At 47.9% G+C, this 18,577-nt stretch overlaps 1 protein-coding gene across 1 annotated transcript in view; it reads left to right on the forward strand.

The window, feature by feature from the left end:
* LOC144147392 (dehydrogenase/reductase SDR family member 7-like) overlaps window positions 1-18,577 on the forward strand; it is a 34,134-nt gene that overhangs the window by 9,058 nt on the left and 6,499 nt on the right. Inside the window, exons 6-7 of the mRNA XM_077679516.1 lie at window positions 8,353-8,399; window positions 16,845-16,967. Of these exons, the coding sequence (XP_077535642.1) occupies window positions 8,353-8,399; window positions 16,845-16,967 (170 nt within the window). The remainder of the gene's footprint in view (window positions 1-8,352; window positions 8,400-16,844; window positions 16,968-18,577) is intronic.

Below are 18,577 nucleotides of genomic sequence, written 5' to 3' on the forward strand. Positions count from 1 at the left end.
ACAGCTACGGCGGCCTGGTTACACGGCGATCTGGTGAAGCAGGTAGGGAACAGCTCATATAACTAGCTAAGGCCGCTGCATCCGCAACAAAAGTTCTTTTGTGTATACGGGCTGAGCGACGTTGTACGACTAGTTCATCAAGCCTGTTCAGCTGAGCCTCAGCTTGGAGCGATGGTATCGGGGTCATTTCAGGGAGGCAGGTGATGGTGCGCGTTTCGGCTCTGTTGATAGCCTCAAGTCGGGCCCACTCCGCCTGAGTCTTGTACTGGAATTGGGCCTGATAAACCAGTCGAGGCTGCAGTACTGACCTCAACAGGAGGCGAGCCATCTTAGAGCAGGAACCACCAGACTTATGCGAGATGCGTCGAATGATGTGAAGCATCTGTCCTACTTTTTGTCGGGCAGATCGAAGGCACATGGGAGCACGCGAAGAGGTGTGGCAGTGCGTACGGGTTGGCCGGAAAGTTGCAGAATGAGGCGAGAAATCGCTAGTCTGCGACGGCCCCAAGCACTGGCCACAGGCAGAACGGCTGTTAGATGCGACGCTGAGAGGAGCATCTCTTGCCGGCGGCCCTGTCCTTCCTGCGTCGTCGTTGTCCGCGTCCGCACAGCAGCGTCTCTCCTACGCTCACCCCCTCTCCTCTATCCGATATCGAACACTCTCGCCCAACATTTGCGGGCGCGTGGCGCAGCGCACTCTCACTCCGCTGGTGGGCGGCGCTGCGCGCTGTGCGCATGTGCAATACTCTCTCTCTCCGCGGTCTCCTTTCCTTCGGGTGCGCTGCGCATATAAGCGGAGTGCCGTGCTCCGGCCAGTCTCTCAGTCGACGGTCGCCCGCGCTTGCGCTTGCGCCGCATCCCCTCGCGTGGAACCCAACAATGTGATTGAAACGCAGTTCACGTTCACTACGCGTTTCACGCAATTCGACTAATCGACCCAACGGAAACACCCAACGGAACCCCCTTCAGCGTCGCATCACACCAGGGTTCCCTCGAGGGGAGGTGGGCGTAATTTTTTTGCCCGCTGGGAGTGTCAGTCCAGCGTATTGACACCATGTCTGCGTGTCTGTCAAGGTTTGTTGAAGGCACACGTTTTGGTGACGAAGGTTTGGGTGGACGGTCCATACTGTTATGTTGTCCGCGTAGACGATGAAATGCAGGTCCGGTATGGAGCCCAGATTCCAGGCAAGCGGCAACATCATAATATGAAAAAGCAGGGGTAAAATAATTGACCCGTGAGGTACTCCACGAACTGGTGTGAAATGGCCATAGTTTGCCCCGCCAATCTGTATAGAAAAATATCTTTTAGTAAGAAAGGTCTCGATGAAAGAGCACAGCTTGTCTGGGAGGCAAAGGCTTCGGAGATTTTCCAGGATAGCTCCGTGGCTGACATTATTGTAGGCCTTGTGGATGTCCATGGCAAGGATTTTCCGCATTTTGTGTGAACGACCGCCTAGTAACACCATTGACGACAAATGGCCAAGGCCATCCTCTGTACCCAGACGAGATCTAAACCAAATCTGGGCCGGGTGGTACGTACCATACGAAAGTGTCCAACCACCATTGAAGGCGTGCTGCCAGCATGCCCTCCAAAAGCTTGCAAAGCGTGGACGGATTGGGCACAAATTGGGAAGCTGGTCGGGTGGCTTCCCTGGCTTCGGTATAGGCACAATATCTGCGGGAAGCCACGACTCCTGTATTTGGGCAGAGAGCCAAACCTCATTGATGTAGTTGAGGAGATGGCTAAGCGCTGGCTCATCAAGGTTCTTGTGCACCTCATATGTAATGCCGTCCGGCACCGGAGTGGTCCGAAGTTTTGCGTGGTCAATCGCAGCTAGAAACTCAGCCATGGTGAGAGCTGATCGAATTCCATGAGCCGCGTCGTCAGAGGGCGGTGAAACAACCTCGCGTGATAAAGGAAACGGGCACGGGTTACTGGCTGGAAGGATGTCATAGACAGGGTACAAGGCACGGACAACATCGGTGGCAAAAGTTGATTTGATTTTGATTTGATTTGATTTTTCTTTCATGGCAAAAACCAAGGGGAGGCTGAGACTAAAGGCGAACGTGGCCTGACAGAGGCCTCAGCCACCCGATTTACAGTGTACATAACAACACGTCTGTTCATAAATTTAAGCATGATAGCACAATCGTAATAGAGAAATAGCACAAAGCAGTCATTACTACACTTCTTATGTATTATACAAAGCATAGGTCTCAGATTCACAAAGGGATCGCAATGTACACATAAACGCAGTAATTCGTACGCATGAACTTTCATCAGTTAGACTACTATGTTACAATTACGTATTAATTCAATCAATCAATCAATCAATCAATCAAACAATCAATCAAACAATCAATCAATCAATCAATCAATCAATTAATATATTGTTGTTTGTAATTGTTTTTAATTTCTACCTTTAGGGGAACATGTAGACATATACTTTGAACCCTTAATTATATATCAGTATTGCGAGCGTTTTGCTTAAGTAACACTTCTTTGACCTGTTTTAAATGCGAATGCATTTCTTAGTCGGGGGTTCTCGTGCTCCCTCGGCGTGCGCCTGCATTCCTCCAGCGCGAGCGCACGTGAGCGCGCGCCTCGTAGTTCTGCCTTCGTCGTCGTCGTCGTCGTAAATGCGAATGCATTTCTTAGTCGGGGGTTGTCGTGATCCGTCGGCGTGCGCCCGCAGGTGTTATCTCTCCGCGCTCCTCCTCGCCCCTACCCACAGCTGTGGCGCGCTTAGCAACCGGAGCAGGTGGTAGCTCGGGCGGGAGTAGCGGAGGGCAAGGGGAGAGGAGGAGCGCGCTCGCAACGCGGAGCTCGGCGGGAGAGAGAGCTCGCGCGCGGGGCGGGCGTTGCGCGGGTCTCTCTCTCCTCTCCGCGTACCCTCTCTCCGCTCGCTGCGCTCGAAAATGTATATAAATGCAGTGGAACGCACGCCTCTCTCCGTTACTGCTTGCCGCAGCGCACTCATCGGTGCACCCAATGCATTCGCATTTCCGCACGATCCCCTTCGGGGAGGTGGGGGGAGTTTTTTTTTAAACGTAAGTTCACTGGCGTCGAAGTTTAATTTTTCGCTGTGTCTAAAGGTACGTCGGACCGACCCGCAAAATTTCTTAAAGATACGTCGGACGCACCCGCAATATTTCTTAAAGATACGTCGGACGTACCCGCAAAATTTCTTAAAGATACGTCGGACGTACAGGGCCCAGAGTGGCTCGAAAGCGGCGTTGCTCGAAACTAGCGTGGTTATCTCGAACCATCGAAGGCAAAACCATCACGCGTTTGCTGTATATAAGCCAAGAATCTAACGATGCCTAAACTGACGCAGATTGTATTTTTTTTCCTCGTGTTCTCTAGTTGCAACCTTATTTGAAGGGGCGGTTAGAGCCTTCGCTGAGGTCAGAGATCGAATGCGGACCACTACGGATTCTCGCAAGAGGGAAACAAAATCATGTGCGACGCGAGTATCTTTCTTTTTTTTCCCCTCATATGTTTCTGTTTAAAGCCCTATATAACCACATGGACGCAAAATCACGCGTCGTTCGGCGTCAACGCGCGGGCCCGCAGGAGACCGGCGAATTCGCGCGCCAGTCGCTGCGTCGGCGGGCGTTGCTGGACACGTATGCCATCCTGTTGAAGTCGTTTATGAGCAGTTATTGTCGCTTCTTGAACTGAAATTATCAAGACTTTAGATTTAGAAAAAAAATCACTTGGCGTCTGTATTTATTGCTAAGTATGTTGGCGGGCAAATATTGAAATGCTGCGAAATGTATCTCGAGCCATCACGGTCAAATCAGAACAAAATAAGATGGAAGGATAAACGAAGACGCACCTCGCACAACTGCTTTAGTTGCTACTTGGTTTAACCACGGCCGCTGGATGAAAGGCGCACGTGCGCTCTCATCCAGCGGCCGTGGTTTAACCTTCATGTTGCGTACCGACTGCACGTTCATGAAATCAAATTGTAAGCAAAACAAATTTCGGCGCTGCTTTGATACTGAGGTTACCGTCGAACGTCATTGGTAGGTTGAAAGAGGGTACTCTGGCACCCTGTCTGTACCCTGTAAAAAAAAAACTGATCAAACCCTCGCCGCAAAAAAAAAACGTTTTGCTAGGACTCGAACCACGGACTTTCAACCGCTCGACCACGCGATGAGACGAAGGAGGCTCGAAGAATTCGGTATACTAACTAAGGCTGCCCACGAATACTGTCGGGTGTGCTTTCTTTTGGTCGTATTTGAGCGATTTGAGCAGTAGTAACGCTTGCTTCCTGCGCACCGATCTTGGAGCCGAGGACAATAATGCTAGTGCTACAAGCGATGTAACCACAGCTCCCTTATTTGAGTCAAAAACAGCTATCGCACATCCCCGGTCTCCCCTGTGCAAGCCACGGGAGCTACGAATGGAATGCAATGCGCCAGAATTCTGGCGTTGATAACGCTTGCTCGTCACGCACCGATCTTGCTGACAAGCCACATTGTGCTAATACTGGATGCGATGTAACCAGAGCTCCCTCATTTAACTCACACAAAGCTATCGCAGATCTCCGATCTCCCCAATGAAAGCCGAACAAGCCACAAATGGATGAGCGCTTGCGAACAGAAATAGCTTGCAATTTGTCTCAAGGCAACCGATCACTGTAAGTTAAAAAGAAATTGATTGTTTTCTGCTGAAAGGAACGACCCCAAACCACGCGAAGACGGACGCTGCCGCTCGCTTTCCTATGCTCTCTCGCGCTGCGTCGACGCCGATATCTGGCGAGCGTAGACATCGGCGTCGCTCGAGTTTCAGCTCGCGTCGCCATGCATTTCTGGCGACGCGACGTCGACGCGAGAAAACGCTGAACGTACGCTGCATGTTTGGGCCGAGTGAAACCGAATACACCGACGTACTTAAAAAAGTTTCGCGGATACGTCCGAAGTATCTTTAAAAATTCTTGCGGGTACATCCGACGTATCTTTAAGAAATCTTGCGGGTACGTCCGACGTATCTTTAAGAAATTTTGCGGGTACGTCCGACGTATCTTTAAGAAATGCTGCGGGTACGTCCGACGTACCTTTAGACACAGCGTTAATTTTTCTCCTAATTTATTTAATATTTCAGTTGACTGGTACAGGAAAGATTGCTCACCATAGTTCGTTCTTACTTTTGGAGTGTGCCGTATTGTATGCCTGAGATGGTAGCCAGAAGATTTATTGTTAACTTGATTGTGGGTCTTTTGCTTGTAAATGGTGTGCAGAACCTTCATGTAATAGATTTGGTCAGCTCGAAGCATTGAATATTCCGTAAATAAAGGACTTGTCCTCAAATCTGCGTAACAGCCACGATAATCTAGATATATGCGCAAAATTCTTTTTTGCAGTACAATGAGCCTGTTATAATTAGTTTTAGTTGTGGTCCCTTACACCAAAATCCCGTAGCATAGTTTCGAATAAATGAGAGCATTGTATAAGGTTTGTTTCAACCATAGTGGTATCAAATGGCCGATTCTATATATGAGACCTATACTTTTAGAGACTTCGGAGGACAGGCGAGCAATATGCGTATTCCACGAAAGTTGTTCTTGAAACCAAACACCTAAGAACTTCTGTTCTGTCACTCGGTTTAACTTGGTTCCGTTGAATATAATGGGGATTTCTTTCTCGACATTTTTATTGTACGGCCTAAATATCATGTAAGTTGTCTTTGTTGCTTTAAGTTGCAATTTATTATCTAATAACCAATTCGATAATTGTTCCAAGTAAACATTTACCATTGAGTGAAATGGTCGGGAGTCTTGCCCGATGCCAGACATGCACTGGCTGCCGCATCCGGAGTGCGGCCTCCGCTTTCCATCGGCCGAAAGGTGCGCCAGATGGATGATGCATGTAGTCGCCGATGAGCCGAGCGATTCACACCAGCTGAGCCATCGCTGCCTCGACAGACGCTTCTCATGACGCCGGGCAGCCGCAGTCAGACGTTTCAAGCGTATTCGAGCCTCCACAGACGAGGGATCTCGTGAGGCAGCCACTTCAGCTTGCTTGCGCTGGGCCCATAGCTGCAAAAGTCGGAGGTCAGGTTTTGGCCGGGACTCCTCTACCCAAGTTTTCTGGGAGGCGTCATTCATAGCATCCGTAATAACAAAGACGGGGTCTGGGCTGAGCGCCGTGAGGTTTGTTGGTTTCACCCCGAAAGTCATCCTAATTCACAACCGTGCAGCTACGCCGAAGGTGACGCGTCGAGCTTGGGGTAATGCCAATCCTAATGGGGTGATGGTCACTGACCCAGCAGTCTGCTTCTCGCTGCCATGATACTGTATCACCCCCAAGCCCCACCACCTTAAGTCAGGTGAGTACGGTGGCATCCGAGGATGAATACATCGGCGCGTAGGGCACGAAATGTCATTAAGAAGGGTAATCCGCGTCAGCAATGACGACAGCGCTGGAGCTATTCTTTTAAAGCAAAGCTTTCTAGCTCTACCAGTCAACGGCTCTTTCGTGACGTGCGGGACAACAAACTCCCAACGCGGCGGAGGCGGCGGCGGGGGAGAGGGGAGGGGGGCGGACGGTTACACTGACGGAGCACGCTGTAGATGGCGCAGCGAATTTACCCAGCGTTCCCCGCGCGGAAGCGCCTGATCGCTGGAGTCAGCGTCGGCGGTACGGCTTTGTCGTCTGCTTTAGCGACTGTTGTTTTGGGTCTGTTTGGAGCAGCTTTGCGTCCATTGCGCGCTGCCTTCGCACAGCTTGATTAATTTGTTCGACAGCACCTCCAGGGTACTCCGCACCCGAAGGAATTAAATGGTCGTACGGCAAACATACGTTAAGGATTGGTTTGCAGGGGGGGGAAACAAAATGTACAAACCACATACAGACATCTTGCCGCTGGAGAAACGCTACCTTTTGCGCACTGCTTGCTACGAATGGCACTGTTTTCGAAATTGGTGAATACCAATTCGGTTGTGTTTTAGAGGTATTACAAAATGCGAAAGTAGCAACTGGTTCTGGTAAATAGCAATTATAAGAGTTCTCTCAGCTTTCTCGTAATTTTCAAACTTACTAAACTAACTAGTTTTAATCGGTATAAATGGTAATCACTAAGCTCACATGCCGAATTGTTTTGGTGCCTGCGCTTGTGTCGCGCGGTGGTGTAGCCCCAAGCTAGGCTAGGATGGCTAGGTTCCGCTCACTCACCTGATTCGAAAGACGCTCCTCTCCGTTTTCTTTCTCCCGACTCACTGCCGGGCTACAGCGGCGGAGTGAAACGAGAGATGCTGCCAGCCATCACTTGGAATTCGCGGGGGCGGCGTCCCGGACGCAGGAGCGTTGGCCACGGCCAGGCTACAGCGGCGGCGTCCCGGCCGTGGCCAACGCTGCTGCGTTCGGGACGCCGCCCTCGCGAATTCCAAGTGACGGCTGGCAAAATCTCTCGTTTCACTCTTTGTGGAGCCACGTGTGTGAATTCAAGTCACGTCGCATTGGCAATTGTTCTGGGCGTCGTTTCAAGCTTTGCTTTCCAATCACCTTCAGAGCATGGATTGGAGCCAAATTTTTCGCTAAAGCCACTGCGCTAGCCGTGGACCTGGCGCTCGCCGCGAGGCACGCGCTCACGAGTGCTCCGCATATTCTTGGTATTTTTTTCCTGTCGTACGATCAAGACGACCAGCTGTGGGCCGTCCAGCAAGCCCGAGAGGCAGCGGTTCGACAGGATCGGGACGCTTCCTCGAAGGCTACTTAGGCCCGGTCGATAGGGCGTGACGCAGGCCACGGCTCGCGTCGCATAGGTTTTGCAGGCTAAATAAACGTTTCTTCCACTCCACTCCACTCCACTCCTGCAATACTGAACTTACGGCTTGTGGAACAGTTCCGCTGTTAATATCTCGACCTGTATGTCGACCTATACGGCGCATTATTTAGACGTTAAACCTGTGTGCTGCACGTTAAATAACACGTTTAGACGTTAAACAACGTGTGTGCTGTAAATAAACACTGTAAGTGAAAAAAATTATAATCTTTTGGAGGAGCATATTTACTTCATTCTTATAAATAGGCGGTGCCAAACAGATGAAAAGAAAAGCGTAAGATTATGAGAAAAACTCTAGCTGACGCAAAAAAAAGTCGACGGCCCGTTCTCTCAAATATACAATTGAATTCATACCAAACACACTGTGCTGTTTTGCAATATCCGTTTTTCTCGTGGTTGTTGGAGATGTCATTCTCTGAACATTGTTTTGCACCCTTGATGCTGGCACATTCGGGACGCTCTGCTCTAGAAATTTCATTTTCGGTATTTCCTTTCCTCTAAGGTAGCACGCCTAAAAGCGAAAAGTGGTGTGCTGCAAAACCTGTCTTTTCCTTTGCTAGGTACCCCTTTCTTGGCTGCCTACACTGGTGCCAAGCATGCACTGCAGGTGAGTGATCACGGGCAAACGCTGTGAAGCCTGAAGCTCCTCAAGCATGTTGTCAGCCTAGTATTTCATGCACAAGTAACCTCTGGGCTCATGCAGCGGTGAAGGTCACGAATCACGTGGAATTAACAATGAAGCATGGAACAATAAAGCCTGCAATGAATGTAGCAACAATTAGCCACATCTGTTATTTTTATTAACTTTGATATTGTTCCTCGCCTGCTCCAATGTCCTAGTATAGTAGATGGTAAAGAAAAGTAGAGATGAAAAAGGTGACAAGAAAGTGGAGGAGAGCGGTTTCACTGTGATCGATCTCGTTGCACGCTACACACGTCATACACCGTTGGCTGGAATCAAGCTGCGTCTGGGAAAAAAAGAGCCTTGACAGCAACAGCGAAGCGCAGAGACTAGCTTGCTGGGAAGATGAGCGAAGTCTGTGGTGGTTCCAACCACTTGCTGGAGAGGAGTGAGGCCACATAAGGGCACTAGTTTGTGGGTACTTGCACTCAATGGTCTGAACGAGCAGAGCGCAAGCCGAGGCAATCCGTATCCAATCCAAAGTCCCGACAAAGCGAACTAATGCACAGGAATGCCCGTCCTGCTGCGAGCCGACGACTGAACACAACGTCATTCATACGTATTCCAGGTAATCAGGGGAGAAACGACTGGTGATCTGGGGAAGCATTACTGCAAGTAACCCTTGCAGTGGCACCCGATATTGATACATATTCACACAAGTACCCAGGTCACCTTGTAGCACTTCTGACTTGCAGTGAGGACACTGTTGAGTACGTTTGTGGTATTTCTGTGGATTCGGTTGCAGAGAAATTATCTGCATGCGGCGTGTTGTTCTGTGTAAATGTATGCTGCACCGATGTCTTCCGTCAAAGTACTGGAGCTAAACGTGACAGTTAATTCGTAGCTTAGAGCCCAGACAACCGATTGAAACAGGAATGCATCAGTGACGTTTTGCAGCATAGACTTGTGCTAGGAAATTAATAACATAAAGATGTAATGATGTGCCTTCAATTAGGTGCCAGGCATACAATCTCTTGCATATAATAGCGGTATTAACAGCCTGTGGCCTGTGGAGAGAGAGAGAGAGAGAGAGAGAGAGAGAGAGAGAGAGAGAGAGAGAGAGAGAGAGAGAGAGAGAGAGAGAGAAATTTGAAGCGGCCCATGTTAGGGCTTCCGAAAATGGGGTTCTGGTGGGTCTAAATTGCGCTTAGATGGGCAATCCGCAGGAGTCAGCGCTTCGCACGTGGGCAATGTGCCGGGCGAGGCGAGGCCAGAGGATCCGCGAAGAACCGGTGGATGAGTGGCCCAGCTTTCCCAGTAGTATGCAATGTGGGGTGGTGAAAGGTGTAGATGAAGAAAGTGGGGTGATCGTCTGCGCGAGGACAAGTCCAATAAGTATGTTTGAAGTCGTGATAGACACTACATACCCGATATTTGGGCGTTCCAGTACAGGGAATAATATGGTGAAGAATGAGGTCTCAAGGGAGGGGAGAGCATGTTCCTGGCGGATGTGAGTACCTTCGCGGCGTGTAAAATCAGTAGTGGGAAGAGGAAGGTTGCGGCCGGAACTGCGAAGGTCCTTCAGTTGTTGCCTTACGTACACCAGTTCCTGTTTTGTTGAATCTGTTTACTTTGATGTAGCAAGATAACTAAACTATGACCAAGTTGAACGAAAATTGCAAACTGAAGTCGAAAATACACAAAATTATGTATCCCTTAACGGGACATTTAATATTGGTCGAAATAGAGTGGTAAGATTGAGTGAACTAAGGTATAATTCATCGGGTATGTGTGCATGAATGCATGTCTGCATATACGAAGGAGGAAGATTAAACGTTATTTAAGAGGCGTTCATCACGAACTCCACAATAGAAGGAGTTGGTCCCCTTTTCACGGAAATCCATATGCTGCTCTCGCTGCGTGGCCCCATGTGACCAGCCGTAGCTGATCCTCCAGGGCGGGGCTCACCAGCAAGATCCTCCATCTCTCATTAAAGGTAGGGTGTGGTTGGTAGGCTCAGGTAAGGGGGGGGGGGTGTTTCAGGCTAAACCTACTCTCCTATCATGTGCTGGAGAGTACCTAATTTTTTTACAGATTGGGCAAGCTTCTTATTCAAATTGGTTTGGGAAAAGGCGGTTGAGTGGTCGGGGGTGCGGAAAGGACTTCGTCTGGTTTTGCCAGCATATAGTAGTTCGCTGTTCCTTCGTGATTGCTGCGTGTGGTGCTGGTATCCTACACCCGTCATGCCTGGAATAAGTGATTATGTCCCTCTAGGTGAGCAATGGTTGATTTTTCGCCTCTACTGAGGACGTGGCCCGGTAAGACAGTGCTCGGGCCTGCTGGTGGGCAATTTCGTTTCCCTCCACCGCAGAATGGGCCGGTACCAACACCAGTTCTACGGTTTTTTTTTTTTTTTCTCTCTTTGAGCACTCGGATGGCCAACCGGGACACCCAGTCATACTGGAAGCTTCTGTAGGCTTTCTGGAAATCCGGGACCATTTTGGTCTGATTTATTTATTTATTTATTTATTTATTTATTTATTTATTTATTTATTTAGTACATACTGCAGGCCAAGTTTGCGCCCAAGCAGGAGGGGCAATACAGTACATACAACACAAGCAAATAAACAGCACAAAAAATGTAGCCGCACATTATGGAGAACCAAATATCAAATACGGAAACAACAATACATAAACAACAATTCAGTACACAAATCAAGCAACCGCTAGTTAAAGAGAACGAACTATACATGGAAACAAGAATACGTAATAACAGTTCACTGCACAAATCAAGTAACCGCTAGTAAAAAACTAAATCACTAAATTAGATCTATGATATGAGTGGACTGTAGTTATGGGAAAGGCAAGCTGTTCCAATCCGTTATCGTACGGGGAAAGAAGGATAGTTCTTAAAAAGATTAGTGCTGGCATTATATGGGGTTAACGATTTTTCATGTCGATGTCTTGTTAGTCGTGTCACCAAAGGTTGTAGGAGTAGGAAAGGCTCAGGATACAATGAAATCTGCCTGTCATACAGCTTAAAAAGAAACTTAATGAGAATTTTTCTCCCCTTTTCAAGGGATTGAATGACAAGTACCGTCATCTAATTTGTGGGCGAGTCACTGTTACGATATTTAGAAGTGACAAAACGTATTGCTTTCCGCTGGATCCTTTCCAATGCCTGAATATTTAGTTTAGTATGAGGGTCCCAAACTGTGCATGCATATTCAAGTTTGGGTCTTACAAAATGCTATGCACATATGTTCTACACATGGTTATTCCAAAAAAGAGTATTTGACCATGTGACCCCAAGATATTTATATTTATTTATTTCAATTAAAGAACGGGATGGAAGAGTATACGTGAAGGACAGGTTCTTACATTTGTTGGTTATCCTCGTGAACACAGTTTTGTGGGCGTTTAGCTTCATATCCCAGTTATCACACCATGACTGAATATTACAAAGGTTAAAATTAAGTTGCTCTTGGTCTTCTTTGCAAGTAATTTCACTAAACAACACACAATCATCGGCAAACATTTTAATTTGCGCTTTGTCTGTTACTACGGCAGCAATATCATTGATATAAACTAGAAACAACACAGGCCCCAACACACTTCCGTGCGGAACAACAGAAGTTACTGGTAGACGAGTAGAAGTTATCGAATCAATGTTAACAAACTGAGTGCGGTTAGTTAAATATAAAGAAACCCAGTTTATCAAAAATTCAGTAATACCAATTGTTTCTAGCTTGTGAATTAGTTTGTCATGATTAACAAGCTCAAATGCTTTGCTGAAGTCTAAAAAAATGGCGTCCACCTGGCGTTCTTTATCAAAAACAGTTGCGAAGCTGTGGATAACTGTAGTTAGTTGCGTCACGGCAGAGAGGCCATTCCGCAAGCCATGCTGACAGGGGTGAAGTAAACCGTCGATGTTAAGGAAATCGGTAATGTAAGTAGCTATAATATGCTCAAGTAATTTACAGCAGGATGAAGTTGTCGAGACGGGACGATAGTTAGGCACTAGTGCAACATCACCTTTTTTGAACAGAGGCACAACACGTGTCGTAAGCCAGTCTAGAGGTAGTGTAGCAGAAGCAACGGATGCACGGAAAATAATAACAAGATATTGGGAGATCATTTCAGCATACCGGTGCAAAAAAATATTTGGTATGCTGTCGGGCATTTCGGCACACCAACTGGTGCGGTAATGAAACGCACGTGTCGCGCGGCGCCTCGAAACGTCGCGCATTCCGAGGAAGGTCGCGCCTGCCCGCACCGGATGCGCTAAAGGCCACCACATGGGGTTGGACCCCCACGAAGGACTTGCTTTTCCCTCTTCCCTGGCCCCCAGCGGCCGAGTGGAGGGAAGATGAAGACGAAAAGACGACATCGGGACGCCGCACCTGGCGGGTCGTCGTCTTTGGGCTCCGCCCGAGCACTGTTTCCGAGCCGCCCGCCGGGCTGTAAATAAATGTATAGTTTTTTTGCATCGGAAGCTGAGTTTGTCGGTTGCGGATACCCGGGGTCAGATCTTCAGCGCTACTGCTGCTTGGAGGAGAAGCCCCGGGGAAAAGAACACCCACGAAGATAACTTATGCCGTCAGGCCCAGCCGATGATTTAGTTTTTGAGTTAAGAAGCCTGGAAAGAACGCCATGCGTAGATATAAAATCAGATTCCGGGGATGAAGACAGCGACGTAATGGGGCGGTGTACAGAATTCGGTTCATTGGAAAAGATACTATAAAAATATTTATTGAAATGATCAGCGATGTCTTGTTTATCAGTCAAAAGCACATCACCACGCTTTATTTGGTTGATCACTTTCTTTTTCTCCCTTAGGAAGCCCCAAAATTTTTGTGGGGCATTACGAGTAAAATTAGGCAGGGTTATTTGGAAATAACGACGTTTTGCCGGTTTCAGGGTTTCGTTTATGGCAGTTTGGTCCACCTGTACGGCCTCACGGGGGGCGCGTCTTCTCCTCATTCGTTTAACCTTCTTTTTAAGGTGTATGACGTCAGGCGTAACCCAGGGTATTAATTTGACAGTTTTTTTACTTTGTTTGAAATAAAGTTACCAAGGCAATAGGCACATAATTCCTTGAATCAGTGCCATAATTCTGTGACGTTGGTACCATTGAAATCGCTAAGGCATAAGTCGAGGTAATCGAGCACACTTTCGTGCCTTGCACGCGAGAAATCCTTTACACACACCGTATTAGAAACGGAAGAAGGGCCCATAGCACCCAGATGACAAGAAAAAACACCATTTTGTGCTCACCCAAACCCGGAAACGGAAAAAATGGTCCCGGAAAAAATGGTCCCACTGACCAACTAGGAAAAAATGGTCCCATGGCCAAGTCAACGTGTTTCTCTTCAAGTTAGTCGGATGTGAACTTTATCGCGGTTTTATTTTGTCCCTTTGCGTTTTAGCTAAAGGGTTGAGAAAGAGGTGGAATGCTTTAATATTCCTATAAGGGGCCGAAATTAACGCCTTTGGAGGCTAAAATCTAACAAAGAAAATTGGGTAGACAGACAGACGGACGGACGGATGGTTTGATGGATGGATAGATGGATGGTAGAGCTGAGCATGGATTAAAAATTTTAATGCAAGTAATTGGATTAAAACCGCACAAACAACTGCCAGGCCTGGAACCGTCCATACACGCTTTAGCAAGATTTAAGAAAGATAGAAGCTGCAGCTGTCTCACAAAAAGGCCCATTCTTCCTTCACGACGATATTCTAAACCCAGTAAGAAACAGCTACGACAACAGTATTTCAAGTTTATTTTAGCGTCACAGCGCTGCCGGCATGAAACACGTCATATTTTCTGCATTTTAGGAGCAACAGAATGTTTGTAAAGGTGCTCTCTTGCGATAGTGGGAGTGTGCCTTTTATTTAAAGAACATTACTTGCGAAGTACATCGTAAACATCGGCTGATTTCCTTAGCTGATGTGCATGCGGCAAAAAAGAGAGAACATACATTATAAAGTGCTGTAGCAAATGAAAGGGTCTGCGAAAGAATTTAATTAGTTGACTGCGTAATAAATGTTTCCTGAACAAGGTATAAACAGAAATATTGAAATGCTCAGTTTTTCAAATAACTGGCGCAATAAAAATGGCATCAACGTAAATGTGAAAGCACTGCAGTAGATTATTGGGCTCCATCCCCCAAGTTACGCGGAAATATAGAATGACTGTTTAAAACAAGTAAGCACCATACAGTCGTTTCCCGGAAAGCTTGCGCACCGATACGTGCGTGCACCGAAACGTCCAGGCACCGAAATGTCCGTACACCGAACTGTCCGTGCACCGAAATGTCCTAGACCCGAGCGGAGAGAGAAGGGGGGGGGGGGGAATAGCGTTTACCACCATCGTATTTTGAACCCTCATCGAAATTATCGCAGCTAAGGGAAGAAGGAATAAAGCCCCAGTGCTACTTCGTGAAAGCGGCAGACCCAATCTTCTTCTTGAAAAGATCGTCCAACTTTACTCTAATTAAAAAAATTATAGTCACTGAGAATAAAATGACGCGCCATAATATCGCCCCGGGAGAATGGGTCGGGGAAACTGGCATCAGGGCAAATGGCACGCGAGGATACTGCACGCGGGGCAAATGAGACACGGGACTAACGTCGCGGGGATTTCGCGGCGGGGATTCTGCGCGTGGGGCAATCGTGATACACCCCCTAAGAACATCCTGCTCATTAGTACAATAAATGTTTTTCTCTCTCTCTCTCTCTCTCTCTCTCTCTCTCTCTCTCTCTCTCTCTCTCTCTCTCTCTCTCTCTCTCTCTCTCTCTCTCTCTCTCTCTCTCTCTCTCTCTCTCTCTCTCTTCCTACGTTGGCTTTGGGACCATTTTTTCCGGGACTCATTTTTCCCGGGCCAATTTTTCCCGGACCATTTTTTCAAGGGGCCATTTTTTCCTACCTTGGCTTTGGGACCATTTCTTCCGGGACCATTTTTTCCTACACCCCAGACAAACCAGGATCAACAGATGCAGCATAACGTTCAATTGAGCGACTAATAAAAATTACATCAAGCGCGGAAGATGACGTAACATCAACTCAGGTTGGATCGGTGACAATCTGTAGCATGTCATGACTAAACATAATGTCGAATAAATGCTGGGCAGGTGAACCACACGCACGATGGGGATTATTCCAGTTAACGCTAGGGAGATTAAAATCACCAGCTATAATGATTATACTGTTCCTGTTAAACGTGTCAATATGATCATGAAGGTCACTCAAAAATTTAGCCGGAGAGTCCGGTGCGCGATACACTGCATTCAGTAACACAGTCCGCTCCCCGCAGGAAAGCTTCAAAACGATGCTTTCGTGATCGTCAATCTGACGGACAAGCTCAGCTGGCATATTACTTAATTAAAACCGCGACGCCACCGCTTCGCTTGGGTCTATCCCTACGAAACACCTGGTAAGATGGTGGAAATACGTCATGGTCATCAATTTCAGCACGCAGCCAAGATTCTGTTATGACGTCCACGTGGGGTTTGTAGCCCAGAATAATTGATTCTAGCTTGACTGCTTTATTTGTGATACTGTGGCCATTGATGTTTAACATGCGGAAACCTTTATCAAGACTTGGCGCAAGTCAGTCATTCTTAGTACAGTTGGTTTGTAGTATCAAAACGTTAGAATGTTTCGAGTTTTTAGAGCTACTCTGTGTGGATGACTGAACTCGTGCGTTTTTTGTATCATCCCACGTGTAGACAATATCATCGACGCGAAGCTTGTCGTTTGTGAGGTAAACCTTATTCCCTTGCAGTTTTTCGGTTTTCGCACTCTCCCACAACAGCTTTCGTTTTCGTACTGTGGTTTGGGAGTAATCGTGCTGAACTGAGTAAGGGTAGAGTAAGGGCCAGAGCAATCGTCAGCTCCCGTTGAGAGCGCGAGCTCTTGCCTCCCGCCTGCAACCATGGTACGCTGGGTTCATTTTCTTGGGGATCGGCTTGGCTTTGATGGCTTCCAGCCAGTCATCTGTCAGCTGGTCTCTGTCTTGAGATGTCGTCTACCCGCTTTTGTCTGGCTCAGCCTTTGCTTCTGATTGGCGAGATGAGCCTCAATGAGCTCGTCGACTAAGTTAAGCAAGCCCGTTTCCAAGAGTTTGCATGTAGACGCACTGATAGGAACTGCAATAGCTTGCTTGATGGCTTTGCGGATGGTGATATCCAGCCCCTGTGTGTCCCCTTCTTGGTGACTAGAATCATGTATGCATCTACGGTTACCCACCACCCAGAATATCCCCATGGGGCCCAAATGAAGTTTTCTTTCTCTCTCTCATTCTCTACGGAGTTGTCGGCGAACAAATTAAAATAATTCTTCCAAAAGCTGCACTGATACTGAAAGCAATGTAAGGTTGAATATGCCTCTAGATTCTTTTATTGCCTCCATGTTGGGTGTGCTTTCAGGGCTACTTTGAGTGCTTGCGCCTGGAAAGTGTGATTCTCGGAGGCCTGGATGTCACTATCACCTGTCCCGGACCTATAACCTCACGCATCCGTGAGCGTGCCTTCACAGCTGCACCGGGAAAGGTGAGAAAATTTTCTTAGCTTTTGCAAAGCTTCTAAATCTGTAGTGCAGGCGTAAGCACTAAATTGGCGCAATTTTTGTGCTCGTTTTGCATGCATGTGGCATTAAAAATGTTCACACGATCTTTTTCTTTGCACTGTGTTGTTTCTTTTACATAAAGAGAATTTATTAAACCCAAGTTACAGCTAGGACCCGCTGTAGTTAGCTACTACACGGGTCGACAGAGCACAGGATTTACGCAATGGGCCACAGAGGAAAGGAAGTGAAGATCACACAAGTTCACAAAACAACTAGTACACCACACCGAAGGTCCTTTACAATAACGTCCGTGGCACGAGACTCAGATACCATAGTTCACGCGTGGGAGTGAACATAAAAACCACAACAGTTCACACACATCCGTTCTATGCCCGTACAGAGATGCATGCTCAGCCAGGCTGCCTAAACTGTGCCTTGGCCTCAAACATACAACTCCCTTCAGCACGCAAGTTTCATCTTATTAATAAGGCACGACACACCATTACACGGTGTTATTGGCAACCTTGATAAAGCGAGTGGACCAACGCATGAGGAAAGATTCTTCACCCAGCGCCGCCAGCTCATGCTGCAGATGCTCTATGGCCATTTTCCGAACACGCCACAACAGGGGATACATGGCACGCTGTGGTCGTGCCTGCAAGGCGGCTACACCTCGTTGGCGCCACACAACAAAGGCACCCACACACAGCAGAAAGCTGACAACCGGGTCTTTCGATTTCGTGTGGGCTCCCAGCCTAAGCTCAAACATTCTGCTGAGTAAAACCCAGAATGTGGCGGCCACACGGCACACAAAAAGAGCATGTTCTAGCGTCTCAGTGCGTCCGCAGTGCGGGCACCGGGCCGAGCGAACCACACAAAATGCTGCAAGGCGGTCACACGTCGGCAGGGCCATCCAGCCCCGCAGCCACCCGAAATCACGAATGTCTGCAGGAAGCACCGCTGACGTTAACAGTTGCCAGCGGGCCCCACGAGACTTCTCTTTTTGCCGATCATTCAGTTGGCCAATAGCCTATTTCACGCATATATCAGTAGCAGATGAGGCTCTAATATCCAAATCTGGGTTGGCCGTCTGAAAGCCTCTAAAAAGTTTGAGCAACGTACCTATAGAAAGCCGGCGGCTGCACGGCTGCAGGTCCGGTAATGCGCTCATCATAAAACAACAAGCGAGCAGCACCCAAGAAGTAGCGAAGCAGAGCCTGCTCCGGGTACTCATCATCATCTACTAGTTCCCACACACCGCGTAACGCTAGAACACTTGACATCGTATTCAGGCATGGCAAGCTAAAGCCCCCCATGCTGCGGGGCAGACGCAGCAAAGCGCGCGCAACTGACTAGGTCTTGCTAGCCCAGAAAAATGACCCGAATTTTGTGGCCAGCCGACGGGTTATGTCACGAGGTGGCCGAGCTACCCTCGCCACGCCGCTGACACGCACGGCTTAATGATATATCTCCTCTCAGAGAGAGACAGCTTGAAAGTCGACGCTATGCTTATACGTTTGTCAGCCGCGTCTTAACAAACCCTTAATTCTTAATTAATTAATTCTGTGTTGGCAGCTGACGGCTTTCGGTTCGA

This window comes from Haemaphysalis longicornis, unplaced genomic scaffold, assembly GCF_048455015.1.
Source record: "Haemaphysalis longicornis isolate Haplotype H1 unplaced genomic scaffold, Haemaphysalis longicornis Haplotype H1 scaffold_7, whole genome shotgun sequence".
Taxonomy (NCBI): Eukaryota; Metazoa; Arthropoda; class Arachnida; order Ixodida; family Ixodidae; genus Haemaphysalis; species Haemaphysalis longicornis.